We start from the raw sequence: 24,692 nt of genomic DNA on the forward strand, positions 1-24,692 counted from the left end.
AGGGAGTGGGCCATAGTTCTATAGGTGGACGCCATTTAGGGATATCGCCAAAAAGGTGGACCAGGGCTGACTCTAGAATTTGTTTGTACGATATGGGTACCAAATGAAAGATGTTAATGAGAATTTTAAAAGGCGTGGGCCTAGTTCTATAGGTGGACGCCTTTTCGAGATATCGCCATAAAGGTGGACCAGGGGTGACTCCAGAATTTGTTTGTACGATATGGGTATCAAATGAAAGGTGTTAATGAGTATTTTAAAAGGGAGTGGGCCTTAGTTCTATAGGTGAACGCCTTTTCGAGATATCGCCATAAAGGTGGACAAGGGGTGACTCTAGAATTTGTTTGTACGATATGGGTATCAAATGAAAGGTGTTAATGAGTATTTTAAAAGGGAGGGGGCCTTAGTTCTATAGGTGAACGCCTTTTCGAGATATCGCCATAAAGGTGGACCTGGGGTGACTCTAGAATGCGTTTGTACAATATGGGTATCAAACGAAAGGCGTTAATAAGTATTTTAAAAGGGAGTGGGCCTTATTTCTATGGGTGGACGCCTTTTCGAGATATATCCATAAAGGTGGACCAGGGGTGACTCTAGAATTTGTTTGTACGATATGGGTATCAAATGAAAGGTGTTAATGAGTATTTTAAAAGGGAGTGGGCCTTAGTTCAATAGGTGGACGCCTTTTGGAGATATCGCCAGGGGTGACTCTAGAATTTGTTTGTACGATATGGGTATCAAATGAAAGGTGTTAATGAGTATTTTAAAAGGGAGTGGGCCTTATTTCTATGGGTGGACGCCTTTTCGAGATATATCCATAAAGGTGGACCAGGGGTGTCTCTAGAATTTGTTTGTACGATATGGGTATCAAATGAAAGGTGTTAATGAGTATTTTTAAAAGGGAGTGGGCCTTAGTTCTATAGGTGGACGCCTTTTCGAGATATCGTTATAAGGGTGGACCAGGGTTGACTCTAGAATGCGTTTGTACAATATGGGTATCAAACGAAAGGTGATAATGAGTATTTTAAAAGGGAGTGGGCCTTAGTTCTATAGGTGGACGCCTTTTCCAGATATCGCCATAAAGGTGGACCAGTGGTGACTCTAGAATTTGTTTTTACGATATGGGTATCAAATGAAAGGTGTTAATGAGTATTTTTAAAAGGGAGTGGGCCTTAGTTCTATAGGTGGACGCCTTTTCGAGATATCGCCATAAAGGAGGACCAGGGGTGACTCTAGAGTTTATCTGTACGATATGGGTACCAAATGAAAGGTGTTAATGAGTATTTTAAAAGGGAGTCGGCCTTAGTTCAATAGGTGGACGCCTTTTCGAGATATCGCCAGGGGTGACTCTAGAATTTGTTTGTACGATATGGGTATCAGATGAAAGGTGTTAATGAGTATTTTAAAAGAAAGTGGGCCTTAGTTCTATAGGTGGACGCCTTTTCAAGATATCGTTATAAGGGTGGACCAGGGTTGACTCTAGAATGCGTTTGTACAATATGGGTATCAAACGAAAGGTGATAATGAGTATTTTAAAAGGGAGTGGGCCTTAGTCCTATAGGTGGACGCCTTTTCCAGATATCGCCATAAAGGTGGACCAGTGGTGACTCTAGAATTTGTTTTTACGATATGGGTATCAAATCAAAGGTGTTAATGAGTATTTTTAAAAGGGAGTGGGCCTTAGTTCTATAGGTGGACGCCTTTTCGAGATATCGTTATAAGGGTGGACCAGGGTTGACTCTAGAATGCGTTTGTACAATATGGGTATCAAACGAAAGGTGATAATGAGTATTTTAAAAGGGAGTGGGCCTTAGTTCTATAGGTGGACGCCTTTTCGAGATATCGCCATAAATGTGGACCAGGGGTGACTCTATTATGTGTTTGTACGATATGGGTATCAAATTAGAGGTATTAATGAGGGTTTTAAAAGGGAGTGGTGGTAGTTGTATATGTGAAGGCGTTTTCGAGATATCGACCAAAATGTGGACCAGGGTGACCCAGAACATCATCTGTCGAGTACCGCTAATTTATTTACATATGTAATACCACGAACAGTATTCCTTCCAAGATTCCAAGGGCTCTTGATTTCGCCCTGCAAAACTTTTTCATTTTCTTCTACTTAATATTGTAGGTGTCACACCCATTTTAAAACGTTTTTCTCTAAAGTTATATCTTGCGTCAATAAACCAATCCAATTACCATGTTTCATTCCTTCTTTCGTATTTGGTATAGAATTATGGCATTTTTTTTAATTTTTCGCAATTTTCGAAATCGAAAAAGTGGGCGTGGTCATAGTCGGATTTCGGCCATTTTTTATACCAATACAAAGCGAGTTCAGATAAGTACATACGTGAACTGAGTTTAGTAAAGATATATCGATTTTTGCTCAAGTTATCGTGTTAACGGCCGAGCGGAAGGACAGACGGTCGATTGTGTATAAAAACTGGGCGTGGCTTCAACCGATTCCGCCCTTTTTCACAGAAAACAATTACAGTCCTAGAATCTAAGCCCCTACCAAATTTCACAAGGATTGTTAAATTTTTGTTCGACTTATGGCATTAAAAGTCTCCTAGAAAAATTAAATGAAAAAGGGCGGCGCCATGCCCATTTTAAAATTTTCTTTTATTTTTGTATTTTGTTGCACCATATCATTTCTGGAGTTGAATGTTGACATAATTTACTTATATAATGTAAAGATATTAAATTTTTTATTAAAATTTGACTTAAAAAAAATTTTTTTTTAAGTGGGCGTGGTCGTTCTCCGATTTTGCTAATTTTTATTAAGCATACATATAGTAATAGGAGTAACGTTCTTGCCAAATTTCATAATGATATCTTCAACGACTGCCAAATTACAGCTTGCAAAACTTTGAAATTACCTTCTTTTAAAAGTGGGCGGTGCAACGCCCATTGTACAAAATTTTACTAATTTTCTATTCTACGTCATAAGTTTAACTCACCTACCTAGTTTCATCGCTTTATCCGTCTTTGGTAATGTATTATCGCACTTTTTGTGTTTTCGAAATTTTCGATATCGAAAAAGTGGGCGTGGTTATAGTCCGATATTGTTCATTTTAAATAGCGATCTGAGATGAGTGCTCAGGAACGAACATACCAAATTTCATCAAGATACCTCAAAAATTTACTCAAGTTATCGTGTTAACGGACGGACGGACGGACGGACATGGCTCAATCAAATTTTTTTTCGTTACTGATGATTTTGATATATGGAAGTCTATATCTATCTCGATTCCTTTATACCTATATAACCAACCGTTATCCAATCAAAGTTATTATACTCTGTGAGCTCTGCTCAACTGAGTATAAAAAGCTTTCTAAACCTAAGGGCCAAATAAATTAAATATGTATAGCCGTTAAATAGTAAATACATTGATAGAAGCCTTTTAATATCACAATGAATCTTCTTTCGCGCAATTAATCTTCTGAAAAGGCTCATATTTCGCTAGCATTGTACATACCGTGAAGCCTATATGGGTTATATAAGTGTGTGCGTAGGTAAAGCTCAAATATCGAGATAAATTAAAGCAGTGCACAATTGCAATTGCTACAATAAAGAACATATCTTTACTCCGACCCGTGGAATTTTATTAGAAGCAACGTCAATCTAATCCATTGCTAAGGCTGGGATTCAATTTACTATATCAAAGCAATCAGTCATTATTCAACAATAAAAGCGTGCGGATAGTTTTATTTTTTTGCACAGCTTCCTATTAAGTGAGACGCAGTAATTTTGCATATAGAAGTACTTGAAAGTGATTGATTTTCTCCAAATCAAAAATGTCCGATGCAGCTTCGAATGTGCAACAAGTGGCACTTATAACTGGCGCCTCCGCTGGTATTGGGGCACAAATTGCAGTGTTGTTGGCTAATAAGGGTATAACCGTTGTTGGTTTAGCGCGACGAGTAGAATTGATTGATGTAAGCGATGTTAAAAGTGAATAAATAATTTCTAATAATAAGTTTTCTAAAGCCTTTCAAAAGTTGATCCATTAAAAATTATGAAAAATTCTGTGAATCTTTTCCATTTCACTTCTGAGATTGGAGTTCTAACAGAACTACAACTTCATCTGCTTAGATTTTGGGTCCGTGCTATGGGGGTTGTGTGGTTTCTTCGTGGCTGAAGGACTCTGGTTTATATCTTGCTGCAATTAACAGCAAACATGCAAGTGCTTCAGAATTAGTGCTTTGACAAATTGTTCTCCGTCAGCATCAACAAATCCCGTTCGGTGTCAGCATAATGCTCGCAGGCCCATCAAGATGTTAGCAGGAATTAAAAATAGCGCCCCTCAAATTGGAGGAGCAGCCCGGCCTAAATATACTCCGAGTCTGCAGAGCCAAATCATTTTTATTATATTGTGCTTTATTGAAAATTTCTCAGTTGTTGTATTTGTGGCCAACCATGTGTCTTTCTTTCCCTTTTTAAACGGTTTTATTTAGCTTGAATTGACAGGGTGGACGGCCGGCCGGCACGAATTTTGTAATTGAAATTTAAGTAACTTCCCGAGCTTGTAGCAACTTGGAATATAGTTCAGAACCTGATGACAATGCAATAATAAGAAAAATATCGCCGCTAGGTGGCGCAAGGATCGAGATATTCACAAAAATCGTATTTGTGGTCCGATTTGGCTCATATTTGGAACACAAAATACATTCAAGAATAGAAAGCGACCTATGAAAAAATCGCCGCTAGGTGGCGCAAGGATCGAGATATTCACAAAAATCTTATTTTTGGTCCGATTTGGCTCATATTTGGAACACATAAGACATACATGTATATAAAGCGACATATGAAAAAAATCGCCGCTAGGTGTCGCAAGGATCGACATATTCACAATAATCGTATTTGTGATCCGATTTGGCTCATATTTGGAAGACATACATGTATAGAAAGCGACATATGAAAAAAAATCGCCGCTAGGTGTCGCAAGGATCGGCATATTCACAATAATCGTATTTGTGGTCCGATTTGGCTCATATTTTGAACATATAAGACATACATGTATAGAAAGCGACCTATGAAAAAAATCGCCGCTAGGTGGCGCAAGGATCGAGATATTCACAAAAATCGTATTTGTGGTCCGATTTGGCTCATATTTGGAACACATAAGACATACATGTATAGAAAGCGACATATGAAAAAAATCGCCGCTAGGTGTCGCAAGGATCGAGATATTCACAAAAATCGTATTTGTGGTCCGATTTGGCTCATACTTGGAACAAATAAGACATACAGGAATAGAGAGCGACCTATGATGTCCGATTTGGCTCATATTTGGAACAAATGTTACATACAGTCCGGTAGAAGTGACATCAAAATATTGTGGAGTTCGTGGAGAGACAAGCATACGTGGCGCAGAGCCGAATGAAGTCTTTGGAAGGATTATGTATTGAGGACTTAGGTTGTAACAAATTGTCAGGAAAGAGTCCTTGTAATAACGAGTCACTAAATGAACTAAATAGAATGAGAAAATCAACCAAACAAGATAAGTCAAATAATAGACAATTAAATAAAGACTAAAAGTTGAAAATAAAATATTTAAAAAAAAATATTTTAAGTTAAACGGTTTTATTGAAAACAATACTTACATGAAGTAATAATAATACTAAAAGCTAGAAACTAATTAGGTAGGTCCTAGGTACTAGTCATCACACTCCTCATCAATCTAGGGCATTGATCAGACAATTGAATAAAAGCGTTGGCCGCGTCAAATTTCTATTGATAAGTCATAAGTAAGACCAACTAAACATACGCGCCACATTTTTAGAAGTTATTTTCTAGATTTTTGTATTATTATTACTTCATGTAAGTATTGTTTTCAATAAAACCGTTTAACTTAAAAAAATGTTTTTATTATTTTATTCGCAAATACAGTCGGCGCGTGACTTCAGCGTAGAGTAGGCCGAAAAGGTCGTGATTGACAACTGCCGGCATGGATAACACAGCCCCACAGAACAAAAAAAAGTGGGATGTTAAACGGAGGAGGTCAATACTTATGGATTTTTGGTCGCTGAACACGAATCCGTTGTCAGAATTCAAAAGTTAGCTCTCGTTTTAAAAAAAAAACTTTAGAATTCTGACAACGGATTTGTGTTCAGCGACCAAACATCAATAAGAATTGACCCGTCTCCTCCGTTGAACATCCCACTTTTTTTCTGTGGGGCTGTGTAATGAATAGAATCCGTGGATTTTGTCTTTTACAATTCTTTTTTTTTGTTCTCAGAATTCGAATGAATTTGCAGCCTAGTGGAAAGCTGTTATTCTTGAAAGAGTTTAATAAGCATTGCATGGCTGACCTTGTGGGAAGGTCGAGTGCAACGACCCTTACAGAATTTCAACTAGGCACGTCTGATATCCAGTTATTTATCACTGAATAATATGTTAGTAATTTGGCCTCCACGCAACTGGAGTTACAGCAAAATTTCGGTCGACTTACCAGTTACCTGGCTTCAGTAGATAGGGGCCCACTCAAGCTTATCCCCATGCCGATGTATGGTAGGTCGCAAAATCGCTGGGCAATACATTATTATCATGGCCCCGGGTGCCTGAACTATGTTTTAATTCGAAGTCAGACCACCTAAGATTTTTTTTGGGATTCCTTTGTTGTGTGCTAAAATAAACTCAGCAGCAAAATTTTACGGAAATTCTATAAGCGCTTTTTGAGAAAACTGCATTTTGGTGCACCATCATATAACATCAATTGCATTGTTTGATAATGAAATTATACTCTGGCGGATATAAACCGCAATTTGTAGGTCAGTCGAGCACATTGTCCCCACGTACTTAGAATTTCCAATATACCCTCGAACTCTGGAGTAAGGGGCCAAAAACAACCTTTTCATAGGTTTATTCATATATTGACTTATAACTTTATTTCTGTTTGGTCTATGAACCAGGATTCAATCACAAGAGGTTTGCTCGACTGACACATTTTTTGACAATTGCAGCCATTTTGCTCCCACATCGGATTGACATCCGTTAACTGTGTTGTTTCTTTGTGATTTTTCGAAAAATATTAGTAGTAGAAATAGGAAGGAATCAGCTTACAAATACCCGATAAGTACTGAACTGCATAATTCCTTAGAACATTTATTTTAATTTTATGATGAATTTATTAACTATGCCATGATCTATTAGTGTGGCTGAATATAGGTGCACTTTGGCAAACCTATGAACATACGAAGCCTAAACCAATTCATAATTCATAGTTCATCATCAAAAACTCGACTAGTAAATCGATTCACTAAAAAATGTCATTAGTAAATAATGGAGATGCCATAACGAAATGTACTCATTGACCACGTTAACTTATTCATTCCGTATGTTCGGAACATTCGTCTCCAATTAAGAATTTGAGGAATCGGTTTATATTTGGAATATTATGTATATTCTGACCTCGTGAGGTAGTATCAAACGAACGTGTTCCGAATATTCTAAATTAACGGTTTACCCGGAACACTTCCTTGAATACTTAACGTAAACGAGCTTTCCGAAATTTCAGAATAAAAAGGTGAATACTCCCTGTGTAGCAGGACCGCACAAAAGCTTAACTATTCTATTAAAGTCAAGGCCGGAATATAAAGTTCTAAGAAACTAAACCATTTTCTTTTATTTTTTTCAGGCATGCTTAACCAACGAAACGATATCATTTCGTTACGATAATCAACGTTAATAAACGAAACGAAGTCATTTCGTTTCGTTTATTAACGTTAAAATCGTCAAATTAACGAAATGATTTCGTTTCGTTTTCTGCCATATCAAAACGAAATCAAATCGTTTATGTTGATTATTAATTTCAAACTATGCTGGCAAAGCTGATTGATGGCGGAGTCATTAAAGGTGAAAGCATTAGCCAAGCTGATTGCAACTTTTCTCATGAATTTTGACAGTACGAACATTTCTCAGAGTATTTTTGACATTACCACCAACGAATTACACAAACAAATTACATAGAGTTTGTGTGTGTATGTGCGCTCGTTGTTGCCACCTTACGGCTTCATCATGGCTATAGCATTGCCAGCACAATTCAAACATAAAGTATCACGTTTTTGTTAACGTTTTTAACGTTAACGAAAGCTTTTCGTTTCGGTTAAAAACGAGATACAATTTATCTTGATAATTTCTTTATCGATAATATTTCGAAGTGTTTCAACGGAAACGGTGGAAATTTTTTGATAAACGATTAGCTTAACGTTAAGGTGCATCCCTGATTTTTTTGTTTCAGTTCATTGCAGCTGCTGAGTAGAGTATCACCCCAAGTCGGCTGCCCGTTCAAAATCGTCCTATCTCAAAATATTTTTAAAAAATTTCCCATTTCAGGATTTGTCACAAAAACGCCCTATATTAGAATTAGATTGAAGAATGCCCTATCTCAGAATGCTTTTCATTAACTCCCTCTTATATCAAAATGCATTGAACTTATGCTCGTATAGCGAGTTTTTGAAACAAATTGTGATATAGTGTATTTTTGAATAAAATTCTAAACCAACATAGATCTTTATCAATTCTCGAAAGATTTAGTAGAAAATGAATTATTTCCTCCAAAACCTGTTGGCATTTACAAATTTATTATCACTACTAATATACTACTAAAGGTACTTTTCTACTACAATTTTCGCTTAAGGGGATTGAATTATTACCCGTTTTCCTTCCTTCGTAAAAGCAATCCGTCCAGATTTTTCAATTTGGGAGTGTCAAAGCTCTGTCATCATTGAAGAACAAACCTCTAGTAATTGAATCATGGCTACGAACAAAACTTGTATGTCATCACAAAAATTACGTTTTTTCGCTTCCAAGAATGTTGAGTATTGAGGGTATATTGGAAATTCTAAGTACGTAGGGCTTATGTTCTCAACTTCTGAGCTTATTTTAGCTCACAATACAGGAATTCGAAAAAAATTAATTTGAATGGAAAAAAAGATAAATTCCGTTTTTACCGCACTTTTACGAATGTGTTTTTAAATCCCATTTTAACATCCGACCGTTCATATTGCATGTATTTTATCTTTCATAGGATTTGAACAATCAAATAACAGGGTCGGGCAAAATATACTCTCGTCAATGCGATCTGAGCAAAGAAGAATGCATTTTATCCGCCTTTCAATATGTGCGCGAAACTTTTCCTTCAATTACTATACTTATATGCAATGCTGGTATGCTCAAAGCGAATTTTATTTCAGGTAAAATTTAGAGTCCACCACTAAAGGGCAAAAGGGCGCTATAACGTTCATCATGAGTCCGTTTTGGCCTCTCGATAAGCCACAAACTGTTCCCAATGAGTAGCTTTGTCTTACAACTGACAAATTTGAACATCACAACTGACTCATCATGAAAGTGTTAAGTTTATTATAAGTAGTTTGGAAGCAAATGTCAGCTTTGAACTATTATACGTATATATGTATTTATATATTTTAGAATCCCCTGGCAAGGATATAAAGGATTTATTTGATCTTAATGTGGTAGGAACTTCGATTTGTCTGCGTGAGGGTTTGAAGCTGATGAAGACTAATAAAACGAACGGCCACATTATTGTTATGAACAGGTAAATGATATAAAACGCAGCTTTGTATGCATGTAAAATATTGTCGGGTTCGATCACTGGAAAGTTAAATAAAAACGCACGGCCATATCTCTACATTAATCACACCTGTCACCGTTTAACAAACGCCACCTCTCCACCAACGGTTAATACATACTAGATAAAATAGTGAATATGAACTTACACAAATTTAGCAGGTGAGCCTCTAACGACCAAAAGTTCTTTATGGAAAAGGGCGAAGAGATTACGTAAAAGGTTCGACGCGTTCATACGAAATAGATACCGAGAGAATCGGGCTAGTACCTTAAGGACCAATTAATGGTTAAAACAGCTGATCGAACCTACCTTATAGAAATCAATGTAATCGACTAATGGTGCCATACTATAACGCTAACGCTATAACCATACCATAGCCAACCAATTGGTTTTTGGTTTTTCGACATATTCATAACCTAAAAATATTTGAGGTGGTGAATTTAATAACTTTTTGTAGATTTTATTCATTGTTTTGGATACGTTATGACTAAGAGACTTATTTTTTGTGGAATATGTTTAGAATGTTTTCCGTTTTCTTCATTTTTATGAAATTTCCACGATTTTTAGGTTAAGGCACCATTATTAATCGATCACATTTGAGATGGTTATTGATATGGGTATGGTTACGACTATGGCGTTAGGGTTAAGGAGGTTTAATTGGCCCTTTAAGATGGAAATACCAGATCGATAGCCCACAAGGTGCTATAAACATCGATAACAGTCCTCAAAATCTTTGGAGGTGGTCTTTAACTCTGAACAAAAAATAACAGAAAGCCACTCAATGGTCGAAAAACGCAGCACTCAATATTCGAAGTTTATTTTCTATTTTGATTGATATTTTGGACCCCTTCCACCGTTACATAGACTACCACAATGCTTTGCATAATCAATCTCATTCGCGGTGGGCTACTCAACTGTTCGCTCTAAATTGTGTTACATTCTACAAGTTGATTTTTGATTCTTCCAAAGTTATGCCTTGTTTTGCACAGTAAGCCGCTTGGATTCTACTCTTTCTGCCAATATCCTCCTATTTGGCTATAATTTCACTATAAGTCCGTATAACATATATTACCGAAACTGCATCTTCCTCCTAACTTTATCGAAACTTATTTACTACTTCGTGATATTATATTTTGTCACGCTTAACGGCGGCGTAAAGCTCTGAAAATGCTAAGATCGATGTCGCAAGAAGCTTGTCCTATCCTAGTTTATGTTATTTTTATATTTTATTTGTTGTTATATTGCTCATAATTGTTTTTTCAATGTTTCATTTATTATTTGCTCATTCATGCAGTATTCTTGGTCATCGAATACCGGAGGTGCCGGTACCGTTATTTAGTGTTTACCCAGCTACAAAACACGCCATCACAGCACTGTGTCAAACAGTGCGTCAGGAAATTCATTTTCTAAAGTTAAATATCAAATTAACGGTAAGCAATTTGCAGTAAAAAGTACTATCGGCGTAAGTATTGGATCAAATCCTTTATGTATTTATTTATACTAGAGTTCGCCCAGTCGTTGAAATTCAACCACTTTAGTAGTTACTAAGGCCGAGTTTATCAGTGCGAGTTTAAACTTTAGTTAAAGTTGCCTAGGGTTTAAACCTGCCACTTCGGCCGCTTAAGCTGAGATGAGCAGCAAACTTTTATGTTATCGAACAAAGTGGCAGGATTAGGCTCTAGTTAATTTTAACTAGAGTTTAAACTGGCACTGAAAAACTAGGCATAAGTATGCCACATGCAACATTATAAAACATAACGTAAAGGTTATGATCCCTTGATGCTTCTACTTTTGCGGCTTCGATTTTTGTTTCAGATTCCAGCGTCAGAATTGCACATTTTTAATGTATACTTTATGCGGTTCTTGTTTTGGTTCCTAGCCTTTCCATTATATTTCTTTCTTTACATTTTCTTTTCTTTTCTTTCCTTTCTTTCCCTTTCGCCCAGTCGTCCCTTTCCTTTACCTTCTTTTCCTTTTCTTTCTTTTTCTTTCCTTTCCTACCATTGAATTTTAACTGAGAATGGCAGAAATACACTCGGAGTGTTTCTTTGACCACTGCCGGGTGGCAGCCCCCCTTAGAAAAACTTTTTTCTCATTGATAAACTTTTTTTCCATGTTGCTTTGCTCGGGACTTGAATTTGGGCCTTCCATTCCGTTATCACTATACTACCATTAATTGGCGCTTAACCGCTTAAGCGGCCTACCCTCTCAACTCTGCGGGGGTTTCCCCTTTATTCTGCTTCCAAATGCGGGTGTGCATCAAGGCGAATTCAGTATGGATTCGTCTTGGTGTCCATTGAAAAACTTTCTTGGGCTGAGCTTCTTCTTCCATGCTTTTGAGCTTTTATTCGTTACATTGAAGCTCATCATTATACTTGGCACGGACAGGGCCACAAATCTTCCGATGAACTTTTCTATCGAACACTCCAAAGGCCATCTCATCTTATCGTCAATGATTCCGATTTAGCTAGTTACAATAAAATTTAATGTCAGGTGCATTTGCAAGAACAATAAAAAAGCTCCCAGATCCTCTCAACATAAGTCAAATTTGGGGTGTTATTTTGTAAATTTTTTTATTTTCATTAGCATTTATCTTTATTTGATTACAGAGCATCAGTCCTGGTATGGTAGATACCGATTTTCTGAGTGTTTATTCGCGCGCTGTTGCAGAATTGCCAAAACTTAAAGCCTCAGATGTTGCTAAAGCAGTGCTATTTGCCCTAGAAACACCAGATTATGTACAGGTAATAAGAAAGCGTTTACTAAATTTTAATACACAATACCCCATTTATTTATAAAAAATACGAAAGATGTATAAAGCCTGTTGAGATGCCTTTGCCAAACAAAGGTCACCTGTAAAAAGCATTACAAATCTAATTATATGAAACCGCTGATTAAAAAATGTTCTTTTGTATTTTTTTTCGTAAATCCTTTTGTTACGTTTGAACTTTGAAAAAATAAATAAATTTTTGTTCATAACTTAGTCGCATCCTCTACGCAAAAAAAAAAGACTGTGTTATGTGGTTGGTTTTCATTAAGTCAAAAAACAGTCTCAAGCTGACTGGCCGGTCAGTTTGGGTCATAAGCGTTTCCATTATGTAACAATTTTGGCTAGAGGCCGATAAAACAGTGCATGGGCAAAAACCACGGTAAAATTGTGTGTACATTTATTGCAAAACTCGTTTCATTATTTCCCGTTGTTTCACACGCTGTGGTATTATTTATTGATGAGTAAACGTTTCGTAGGCAAAAATAAATTGCCAAAATGTTACAAATGAAATTCGAATATCAAAATTACTATACCGCTAATGACAACCAAGCATAATGGCTTAAGCAGATACAACCCGTGACCGTCGCGACGCACGCCACTGACAACACGTATGTGGCGTAAACGACTGACACAAATAGCTCTATTTGACAATAAAATTGTGGATTTCATTATCAACATAATAAATGTCTGTAAACTTATAGCATAGTTTAGTTTTAAACACCAATTTTTCACAGATGCGTACTATAAATAGCTACAAAAAGTGCAACATATGTGACACGGTTGAAGAATGTCAAAAGTAGAGAGTTGCCAAATTATAACGGAAGAGATGACCGGTACGTTGCCTATCTGAAGTTATTAATTAAATAAACACAGCCAATTCTGCCGCCAAGTAGGTGACGTATTGTATCTTTTTAAGTTGTCTTCCATGGCATGATTTGAGAGTTTTTAAATCAAAACACATTCGGCGAATAGGAGGCCTTGCTATTTGCTTATTTATAAACCAATTTTAATTTTTTATTAATAAATCAAATAACAAATATAATTTAAATGTTTGCATCCTTTAAAATTTATTTTTATCTTTTTAGGTAGAAGAAATCATTCTACAAGCAATGGGCCGTTATGATTTATAGATGATATTAATTTCTTTCTTCTCCCTTTGAATGATTATTACGAAAGTTGATCTGCATTTTTTTAGAACTTATGATGATTTTTTAGCATTACGTTCTCGCTAATTAGTACCTATTAGACTTTTTTCATACATGCACTTTCTCATGTGTATAATTATAGTATACGTATTAGGGCGGGTCGATTTAAAAATCGCTCATTGCTCTGTGAAAATCGTATTCTAGGGATCAAGGTAAGAAACTTTGCCGAAGGAACCATACCTCTAAAACGAATTCTGATGCCCCCCCCCCTTTGGGTCGAACTTTTGGGTAGGGGCAATTTCAATTCTACCCGCTGTGTCTTGTGGTGGCTTAAAAAAAACAACACAAGCAATTTTACGATCTGCAATTGTGTCACAGTGATACCTTCATTTTTTAAAATGGTTGAATAAAAAACCCACACAACTATGTTTACGACATGCAAATGCATCACAGTGATGCCTTGGTTTTAAAAGGGGGTTGTAAAAACGCTAATTTCTAATAATTTTTTTTTTTATTTCTTTTCTATTACTAAGTTAAATTCATTTTTTCATTTACATATGTTCTGACTAAATAAATTTCTAAAGAGAAACTGCAAAAAGAAAAAACATAGGCATTTCAAAGTAGGATTTTTCAAAATTTGCCCCAACGACCCAAAGGGGGGGACAGCAGAATTCGTTTTAGAGGTATGGTTCCTTCGGCATAGTTTCTTATTTTGATCCCTAGAATAGAGCAATGGGCGATTTTTTTGCCTCCCCACAAATCGACCCGGCCTAATACGTATGTATATAATAATTCTAGTTTTATTTTGTATAAGGTGTATTCTCGTCAACTCGTTTATGAACTTAAAATATATTTTACTTCAGTGTATTTTGTTTTTATAAACTGTTTAAAAAATATAATCACCTAAGCGGAACAGCTGATAGCAAGGGTGGCGTGATTACCCCAATTGTTTGCTGTATCAAATAAAAAAGCTTGTATGCCATTCACACGTTTGCAATTTCGGCCAGCATTAAATTTACGAAAAAAGGTAAAAAAGTCTCGACTTGTAAAATCACCACCACTGTAGGGAGTAAAATACACGATCCGAAAGATACGGCGTGCAATGTATGCTTCAGAGACGATAAAATGTTTTGGTATCGTAAAATGCATAACCTTAAAAGCAATCGCTGTGTCATCGGCATGGATAAACAAACATATTTTCATTCACTTGACATTGCAGGAAGTCTGGGAAGACTCACTCTTGCAAATAAATACTAGTCTGGACTTAGAAGGCAATTGAATGATAAAGTCCTCGTCACAGTCATTATGTTAGAGTAGAGGTAAGTAGGTAACGTAATGCTATCAACGTGGATGTCGAATCAGTGCCGTCGAGAGAAAATCCGGGTCCGGGACTAAACAATTTACGGGCCCCCTATAAAAAATCCACTAATACACTTGATTAACTTGAATTAATGACGTCTCATTCATGAATCATTATTGATGGATTAAAAAAAAAAAAAATTTTACCACATCAACTATATGATTTTTGGACTAAGAGCTGACGTAGAATAGAATTCTTTTTTAACAGCCACATATTGTTTCAAATAATCTTTTCTAGTTATTTGGTAACATTTTAATACATTTCTGATAAATTTAATGATTATAAATTTAGTTATTCAATATAGAAAGTTCGGATATCAAAGAGTGGTTTTACTTCCTTTTTTCGCTGCAAAATTTTTATAATATGTAATATCAAAATTTAACTGTCTTGCCAAAACGGATTCAACACAAAGCGTGGCAAGTCCGGAAACTCGCTGAACACGATCTATGAAAGTTTTTGATTCTTTAAAGGAAGCTGAAGGAACGTTCTGCACTAGCTACAGTGACAGGTATAGTGCAAAAGATACGTAAAGCAACACAAATGTTGGGGAAAATCGTATACAGATTTTGAACATATGTAGAATTTTGAACAAGTGAATTATTTCGCATTATAAGCTTTGAGAAATGTCCGACTTGTATTTTTCGACAAATTTTGTTGCGCTTGCGCGAACCGTAGTTTCATCCATGTCTTAAAATTGCCACAAAAAGGAAAACGTCTCGCTCAAATTTCTCATAGCTGCAAATCGTTCAGTAATGCCAGTGATTACCGAATCAACGAATACCAGGAATGTATTGGTTTTAAAATCACACTCAGTATCATCCGTAATCATCTCATTTAAATTATCTTCAGAACGTCTTTTGGGTTTTCTCTTTCGAATGCCCGGAAACTTTGGCGAGATGTTCAATTGAATAGCAACTGTTTTGCATTCATTTAAAATTGTTTCTCATTGGTTCCTGATCAACTTCAAACCAGCTAATAAGGCATCTAGATGTCGGACCTCAACATCTATGGTGGCGTCTCTAGCTTGGAGGACCATGTTTCTTTCATTAATGGTAGTCAGTATTTTCAACCAAATTGAGGACAGCAAGATAGATTCGAACTTGTTGATGTACTTGAGAATGCCGGTAACATCGCCGTATGCTTGCGCAGTCAAATTTGGCTTTTGGCTGAACGACTATGAAGAGAGCTCGGTACATTTTTTTTGAGGATGTCCCATCGTTGTGGAGTGCTGCTAAAAATATTAAAACCTTTTTGTACAACTCCGAAGAAAGTAATTGCAGCCGTACAACATTCTGCAGCACACATAAATTGAGGCTGTGGGTTGCACAAGGCGAGTAATCGGCATTCGAGTTTTTGTCGAGAATGTGACGTAGTGCTCCGATGTAAGCTCCTTTCATATTGGCGCCGTTATCGTACCCTTGTGCACGACAATCTTCAATCAAGTATGGCAAATTAGATTAGCGATTTTCTGACCAGTTTTTTTGGTTACAATTCACGGAAGCCAAAAACCGTTCTTGAATTGTAAAATTTGTTGCTTTCAAATTGAAATGGAGTTAGCGCAAAATGAACGTAGTCAACGTGGCCAGTCACGCTCCACTTTCTCTCCATTTGGCAAGATTCTGTTTAACAACGAGGTAGGAAATATCTCGTCATGACGACAAGTGAAAAAATAACAGGACACTTTTGATGACCTGGACGAATTATTTCGTTGACGACTGCAAAAACCTATTATTCACGATACCGATGTCGAAGTCGTTTAAATAATCTGGACTTTGATACAGAGTTGGTGGTATTGTTGGAAGTTTTTTTGAAGATGAACCTTCATCAGTGTCACCACGAAACATTACGATTTCGGATTCATGTAAACATACATTTTTGTTTAATGTTTTTATTGTCTCTTCAGGCCCAGGCAAAAAATCATTATCAAAATTCGTTGCTTTTGAAATTCGGCTTAAAATTTGCACATGGAACAACTAAAGACTCTCCTGAATTAAAAAAAATGCCTTAGTACCTCTACATCGCAGGCCCCCTGAGAAACACATTTTTGTTGATGTTTTTACTGTCTCCTCAGGCCCATGCAAAAAATCATTATCAATATTCGTTGCTTTTGAAATTCGGCTTAAAATTTGCAATGGAACAACTAAAGACTCTACTGAATTAAAAAAAAAAATGCTTTAGTACCTCTAAATCGCGGGCCCCCTGAGAAACTCCGGGCCCGGGGGGAATCCTCCCCATCCCTCCCCCCTCTCGTCGGGCCTGTGTCCAATATTTATGACATTTGTGATAGTGCCAAGCTACTCATTAACTTAACATCATAGTCTGGAAGAGCCAGCACCTGTTGCCATTATCTTACAGCCCTTGGTGTAGGAAGCAAAGGAAAATCCTTCGAGTGGGGAAGAGAGCTCCTTATCCACAGCGACCGTATCTACAAATTTTGTAGATAATAAAAAAAACCAATGTTGCCGTACAAAAAACCTACCCAAAGGCGGCCCTAAACTGTAACTAAAAAACTGCTCTGTCGTTGTACTAGAGTTTTAACTTGACTATAGTTTAAGCAAAAGTAGCGTGCTCCGCCTACCCCACCGAAGATAAAGCGCTCACGCCCCGGGCAAAGCAACATCGAATTTTTAGAAACAAGTTTTTCAATTAGAAAAAAAAAATGTCTAAGCGGGGTCGCCCCTCGGCAGTGTTTGGCAAGCATTCCGAATGTATTTCTGCCATGAAAAACTCTCAGTGAAAACTCCACTATGTTGCAGATGCCGTTCGGAGTCGGCATAAAACAAGTAGGTCCCCTCCCGCAAATTTGTAAGAGAAATTAAAAGAAGCATGACGCAAATTTGAAGAGAAGCGCGGCCTAAAATCTCTTCGGAGGTTATCGCGCCTTACATTTTTTTGTTTATAGTTTAAGCCAGTGAGTGTTTACCAGAAACTGTTTGTTCAGCATTTCGTTTCTCCCCTTTATGTGGAGTATTTCCAACCACGACGATTTTTATTTGTGCTTTGTTACCACTCTGAACTTTAGATAAAATTGCGGCTGCGTGCTCGCCAAGGTATAGGTCATTGTCGAACGTCACACCCCTTATTTTTTGGTGGCGATAACTTGGTAGCGTAATGCCGGCGTGTATTGCCATCGGCGTAGGAGACTTCCTTCGGGTGACGAAGAGAGCTCCTCATTCGCAATGGCCGTATCTGCAAATTATATAGATTAAAAGAAGCAATGCTTCCGTTCAAAAAAGCCAACCCGAAGACGTCCTTAAACTGTGACTAAAAAACTGCTCTGTAGCAGTGCACGGACTTTACCACTTTATTGGTAGATATACCAACTTTTTAGCCCATTTTCATTTTCTACCACCAAAGCCCAAAAATCTACCAACATTTGCCATTGTAAGGAAATTAAGAAACGGTGGAAAATGTTGATGAAAAAATATTAATTCTAGTCAAATGAGAATGATTGTTCCCTTACTTAAAGCTTTTTCATTTCACAAAACCATGATACAAAAAAGAAGGTAGTTCCACTCAAAATTTTTTGACGTATTTGGGGATTTTTGAAGTTTCATAATGTTTGTTGTTTTGCCAGAAGCGTTGCCATACCGTTACTGTTCAAGGCAAAATAGTGGTTTTTCGGGATGGAAATTTCCTTTAGGATGAAAACGCAATGGTCATTTGAGACAATAATAATATGCTTTAGCACGATTTATGTGCATACATATCGATTGAGAATACAGTAAAACATGTAATTTATTGAAAAATAGTGGATAATCACTCATACATTGGTTAATGACTCATATCTTTATGACATCTTGATCCCTAGACAGAAAAAAATACACGAAAAATCCTGCTGTTCTAACATGGCGCTATGATCATGCCTCTACAGTGGATATTTCTCAACGTGTGTTGAGAAAAAGTGTACCTCCAAAGTCTGCAGTGAGTGGTAGGTGTTTAATTTGTTACGCCTGTGGGACGTCAATGCTAAAGGGGTACAGAATATGTATAGGCGGGGCTTGCCCCAAGGTGACCGCTGGTACAACGGGCAAAATAACTGTCGTAACTACTGCAAACCTGCAGAGCTATAGGGTAATGTTCTCATTAAAAAATTATCCTTCCTTAAGCGCTCCGCTTGAATTATACAATAAATAAAAAATGTGGACCTGTAGCCAATTTATCAAGAAATTGCGGTGTCGATTTATAAGGACCTCCTTTGAGCAAGCAGTTGACAAACGTGTATGTTTTGTCAAAATATTCTGAGCAAACGTACCGGCTATATTCCCTTGCTTATTATATTTCGATCCATGTTTCTTCCACCAAAACAATTTTCGGGAGCTCCAAAACTTATTAAAAACCTTTTCTAGGCTGATATTTCGTATTGAAATATTTCCAAGGTATGGGGCTCATTGTTTTTTCTTTTTTATTTAAAATAATTATGAAAGTAACTTAGTCGTATTCGTTAATATGAAATCCATCAAAATTATAAAAATTCGTAACATTTTTCAATCTGGTAGCTTGTTTTTGGTGAAATTTTCATTGTCCCCGCAAAAGTCAAGTGGCTAATGTCACACTAAATGGCACTACCTCCATTTTTGTATCATGCACCATAGATGAATGGATTTGCAACTCTTTGTTTCGAGAGAGCGCTGTCAAAATGCACATTTTTTATAACATTTATCAATGATGCCACTCCAAACAAAAATGAATAGATTTGAAAATGGGGATTTTTGACATACATTTCGGCGATTATAGTTTCAATCATTTAATAAAATGATAGTCGTAAAATATTTACTTCCTTAAAGTTATTTTACAATAATACGACTAGTTTGAGTTAAATATAAACAAATCTAAGTAAAATTAACATTTCGATTAAATTAAGTAGTCAAATATTGTAACGCATTTAATTCGCAGTGAAAACCATATATTCTTTTGAAATTTCAGTAAATCGGACCTATGATATAATAGTTAACATTATTTAATGGATAGGGCTTATCCTACATGTCTGGCGTTCCAGGTTCTGTAATCAAAATGGACTGGCTGCATCGGGAGTTCATATTTACAAAACCTGTTTTTAGTGATAACTTTTGAATGGGAAATAATATTTACCCTCCGCCTTCGAACTAATAATACTTACACTAAAACAAGTATTTTTATCCTTTTCCCAATAATTTTTGAACGCTATTCTACAGTTGTAGGTCAAACTAAAGTTTACCAAAATTTTTGGCACGTTTTTCGTTTTGGCTGGCACATTTTTTGTTCTGGCACCCGCTTCAGCTGGCGCGAGGGATTTATCTGTGATTGTTGCCAGCAACAACTAGAAGATAAATCCCTCGTGAGAGCGAAAATATGAGAGCGTAAACAAAAGATTCGTATCAATCTAATCTATGTCATGCACAAAACTTCCAAGGAAATTCTTAACAACAAATGGCGATCATTAATGCTATATGAAAAGGAAATAATAGAAAAGATATTTTCAGACGATATTCTCAAAGGAACTGAAAAGTCTTCTAAAAGAAAATTTGAGTGAATAAATGTTCTCCTTAGCAATATTACCTCACAGTAGTGCAGCGACGACATAAAAACCGCCAAGCGTAATGGATTAAAAATTTCAAGCATTTCCAATCAAATATTAATAAAAGAGCGTTGTATCGGACGGACTTTATTTCAGCCTTCAATTAAATTAATAAGATTTTATAAAAAATTTTACTTTGTAGAATGTGATTTTGTTCCTTGTATTTAATAACACCCATAGGAACTAGAAGGTGGGGCCGTGTGTAGAAGTCCACGAAAGTGGGGAAAGCTTCTGACCGCCATTCACCTGGGAATGGCCAGAACGATTCTTTTGCATGTGGTTCAAGCAGCTCACTACTGCCGGTCGCTTGCGGCCAAGTATTCTCTGGTAGTGCGCTAATGTGAGAAGGCGACAACCTGGCTAGGCCACTCTGACATAATCGGTTTAAGGGCTAGCCGGGAGAGATCTCATCGGCAGCGTCTGTACACCTCTAGGTGCGGCTGCAAGCGGGCGTCTGTCTTGGAGCAAGCGGCTCGGTATATAAACGTGCCAAGTAATATTTTCACCCCCGCTGAGCGGGTTGTGCGCTGGGCTTGGGACCCGCCACGTAAAACCATACTCCAATGAAATATAACAACAAGCCTCGGATAAATACCCTCTCTATTGATGACGACCATGGCAAACGTTTGAAGGACAATGAATTGGGGGCATGCACCTGGAACGTCCGCTCCCTAAATGGGATTGGTGCAGATGCCCGGCTGGTTGATGTCCTCGTCAAAGCAAAATCTGACATCACCGCCATCCAAGAAATGCGTTGGACGAAGCAAGGAAGAAAGAAGATCAAAAATTGTGACATATATTGGAGTGGCCATACGAATAAGAGCACTTTCGGCGTCGGATTCGTGGTGGGAGAGAGACTTTGTCGCAAGTGCTGGCTTTCACGCCTGTGGACGAGCGTCTCGCCGCTATCCGAATAAAAGCAAAATTTTTTAATATATCATTCATCTGCGCCCATGCGCCGACAGAGGAGAAAGACGATGAGGTGAAAGACACTTTTTATGAACAATTAGAACGCACATACGAGCGCTGCCCCCGTCATGATATAAAAGTCGTTCTTGGCGACTTTAACGCCAGGGTGGGCAAAGAAGGTGTTTTTGGCCCTACAGTCGGAAAGTTCAGCCTACACAATGAAACTTCTCCTAACGGACTGAGGCTGATTGACTTTGCCGGTGCTCGAAACATGGTCATATCCAGCATGAGGTTCATGCATAAAAAGATACATCAAGCTACATGGCTGTCTCCTGATCGAAATACTCGCAATCAGATCGATCACGTTGTGATAGACCGACGGCATGCCTCCAGTGTTTTAGATGTGCGCACGATCCGAGGACCTAACATCGACTCGGACCATTATCTCGTTGCAACCAAAATACGCACCCGCCTCAACGCGGCTAAAACCAAGGAACAAAAAACACAAGGAAAGCTAGACGTCGAAAAGCTTCAATCACAACAGACTGCCAATGATTTCGCAACTCGACTCTAACACCTGCTATCTGAGAGCACAACTCATTCTGAAGGAATACAGGAGCAGTGGGAGCATATCTCCAAAGCACTTCGTACTTCCGCCGAGAAAAAAATTGGTTACCGGTGGCCACGAAAAAACAACTGGTACGATGAAGAATGCCGCGTTGCAACCGAAAGAAAAGACGCTGCCTACAGGGCTACGTTAAAAGCGAGCGCGACAAGAGGAGTGTGTGAACGCTATCGTGAGTTGAAAAGGGAAGCGAGACACCTTTTCAGGAAGAAAAAAGCAGAAGCAGAAAGGCGTGAGTGCGAGGAGCTTGAGCTGCTAGCCACCAGGAATAACACCCGAAAATTCTACCAAAAAATACGGCGACAGACAGAAGGTTTTAAGACCGGGGCAAACTCCTGTAGGAATGAAAACGGCGACCTTGTAACTGATGTTCAGAGAGTGCTTAGATTATGGAGGGAATACTTCTCTGCTCTCCTAAATGGAGGCAGCAATTCCCGCGCAGAGATGAAGAACCCGATCCCGCAATCGATGATGATGGAATATATGTCCCCCCGCCCGATTATGGCGAAGTTAGAATAGCAATAACCAGATTGAAAAACAACAAGGCCGAGGGCGCTGATGGATTGCCTGCTGAGCTATTCAAGTTCGGCGGCGAGGAGTTGGTAAGGCGCATGCAGCAGCTTCTTAGCAAAATATGGGCGGACGAAAGCATGCCCGACGGTTGGAATCTAAATGTTCTTTGCCCAGTCCACAAGAAGGGGGATACTGCAAAATGCACCAACTTTCGTGGAATCAGCCTTCTTAATATCGCATATAAGGTCCTTTCAACTGTATTGTGCGAAAGATTGAAGCCTGCCGTGAACCGGCTGATTGGACCTTATCAGTGCGGCTTCAGACCTGGTAAATCTACCATCGACCAGATTTTCACAATGCGCCAAATCTTGGAAAAAACCCGTGAAAAGAGAATCGACACACATCACCTCTTCGTCGACTTTAAAGCCGCCTTCGACAGCATGAAAAGGAGCTGCCTATATGCCGCTATGTCTGAATTTGGTTTCCCCGCAAAACTTATACGGCTGTGCAAACTGACGTTGAGCAACACCATCAGCTCAGTCAGAATTGGGAAGGACCTCTCCGAGCCGTTCGAAACTAAACGAGGTTTCAGACAGGGTGACCCCCTATCGTGCGATTTCCTTAATTTGATGCTCGAGAAAATTATACTAGCTGCAGAACTTAACCGCACTGGTACAATATACTATAAAAGCGTGCAATTACTGGCATATGCTGATGACATTGATATCATCGGCCTAAACACCCGCGCTGTTAGTTCTGCTTACTCCAAACTGGAAAAAGAAGCGGTAAAGATGGGTTTGATGGTGAATGAGGACAAAACGAAGGACCTGCTGTCATCGAGCAAAGAGTCTGCGCATATGCGCCTTGGCAACCACGCTACTGTTGGCAGCCATAATTTCGAAATAGTAAAAGACTTCGTTTATTTAGGAACCAGCATCGACACTAGCAACAACATCAGCACTGAAATCCAGCGAAGAATCAATCTTGCCAATAAATGCTACTTTAGAAGAGGTAGGCAATTGAAAAGTAAAGTCCTTTCTCGGCGAACGAAAATCATACTCTACAAGTCACTTATCGTACCCGTCCTGCTATATGGGGCAGAAGCATGGACCATGACAACAGCAGATGAAGCGGCTTTGGGAGTGTTCGAGAGAAAAGTTCTTCGAAAGTTTTATGGACCTCTACGCGTTGGCGATGGCGAGTACCGAAGAAGATTTAATGATGAGCTGCACGAGCTATACGCAGACATCAACATAGTCCAGCGAATTAAAACGCAGCGGCTGCGCTGGCTAGGCCATGTTATGCGAATGAAAGATGATGCTCCGGCCAAGAAAGTGTTTCTATCGGAACCCGCCTATGGAAGCAGAGGTAGAGGGCGGCCCCCACTCCGTTGGAAGGACCAGGTGGAAAACGATTTAAACTCCCTTGGTGTGACCAATTGGCGCCGGTTGGCGGAGCGAAGGAGCGACTGGCGCGCCTTGTTGGACGGCCATAACCGTTTAGACGGTTAAGCGCCAATTAAGTAAGTAAGTAATAGGAACTAGATTTTTCTTTTGTTTTTTTCTGACAATATTTTCTTGTTGAAATTCGGTTTTTATTTTGAAAAATTTGTGCACAAATTCAAACAAGAAATAAATTTGTTTATGAAAGAAATGTAGTAAATGAGCTCGCAAATATTTTCGTGCGATATTTTCATCAGTTTTTTATGAATAATTTTGAACGAAAATAAAAAAGTTTTAAGTAAACGATAACATGCCAAAGTCGGTTATTTTGTGGCAGAAAAATACTGGTACATTGGAAAATTGTTGTTGTAGTGAGACGTATCGGTAAAGTTTCCTCAGTATTTCAAACTCAAAATAGAAAAAAAGCAAGTATCATATAGGCATAAGCTATGTATATACAAATTTACATGAATTTTTTTGTTTTGTTTACATGTTTTTTTAAGTGTTATTTTCGTGAAATGTGCTTTATTTGTTTTACAATAAAATATGAATTTTTTTGTACAAATATAAAGTGTAGATATTGTTTTCTTGAAAAAAAAATGTACCAACTTCTACCACTATTTTAATTTTTCGTCTACCAACATTCTCGTTTTAAAAGTCCGTGCACTACTGCTCTGTAGTTTAACCAAAAACAGATATATTTTTCTCGAAATCTGAAGAAATATTTTTTCCATGTATGTTGGGTAACCGAAATTCAATTGTTGCCGTATCTACTAATTAT

At 37.9% G+C, this 24,692-nt stretch overlaps 1 protein-coding gene across 1 annotated transcript; it reads left to right on the forward strand.

Annotated features, from left to right (window-relative positions):
- Positions 1 to 3,545: 3,545 nt before the first annotated feature.
- On the forward strand, positions 3,546 to 14,493 carry rdhB (retinol dehydrogenase B). Its single transcript, XM_067762545.1, has 6 exons — positions 3,546 to 3,936; positions 9,030 to 9,195; positions 9,431 to 9,557; positions 10,885 to 11,020; positions 12,200 to 12,334; positions 13,446 to 14,493. Exons 1-6 carry the CDS (start codon positions 3,796 to 3,798, stop codon positions 13,488 to 13,490), a joined length of 750 nt encoding a protein of 249 aa, XP_067618646.1. The 5' UTR covers positions 3,546 to 3,795; the 3' UTR covers positions 13,491 to 14,493.
- Positions 14,494 to 24,692: the final 10,199 nt, after the last annotated feature.

The sequence above is a fragment of the Eurosta solidaginis genome, chromosome 1, assembly GCF_040869045.1.
Source record: "Eurosta solidaginis isolate ZX-2024a chromosome 1, ASM4086904v1, whole genome shotgun sequence".
In the NCBI taxonomy this organism is placed as follows: Eukaryota; Metazoa; Arthropoda; class Insecta; order Diptera; family Tephritidae; genus Eurosta; species Eurosta solidaginis.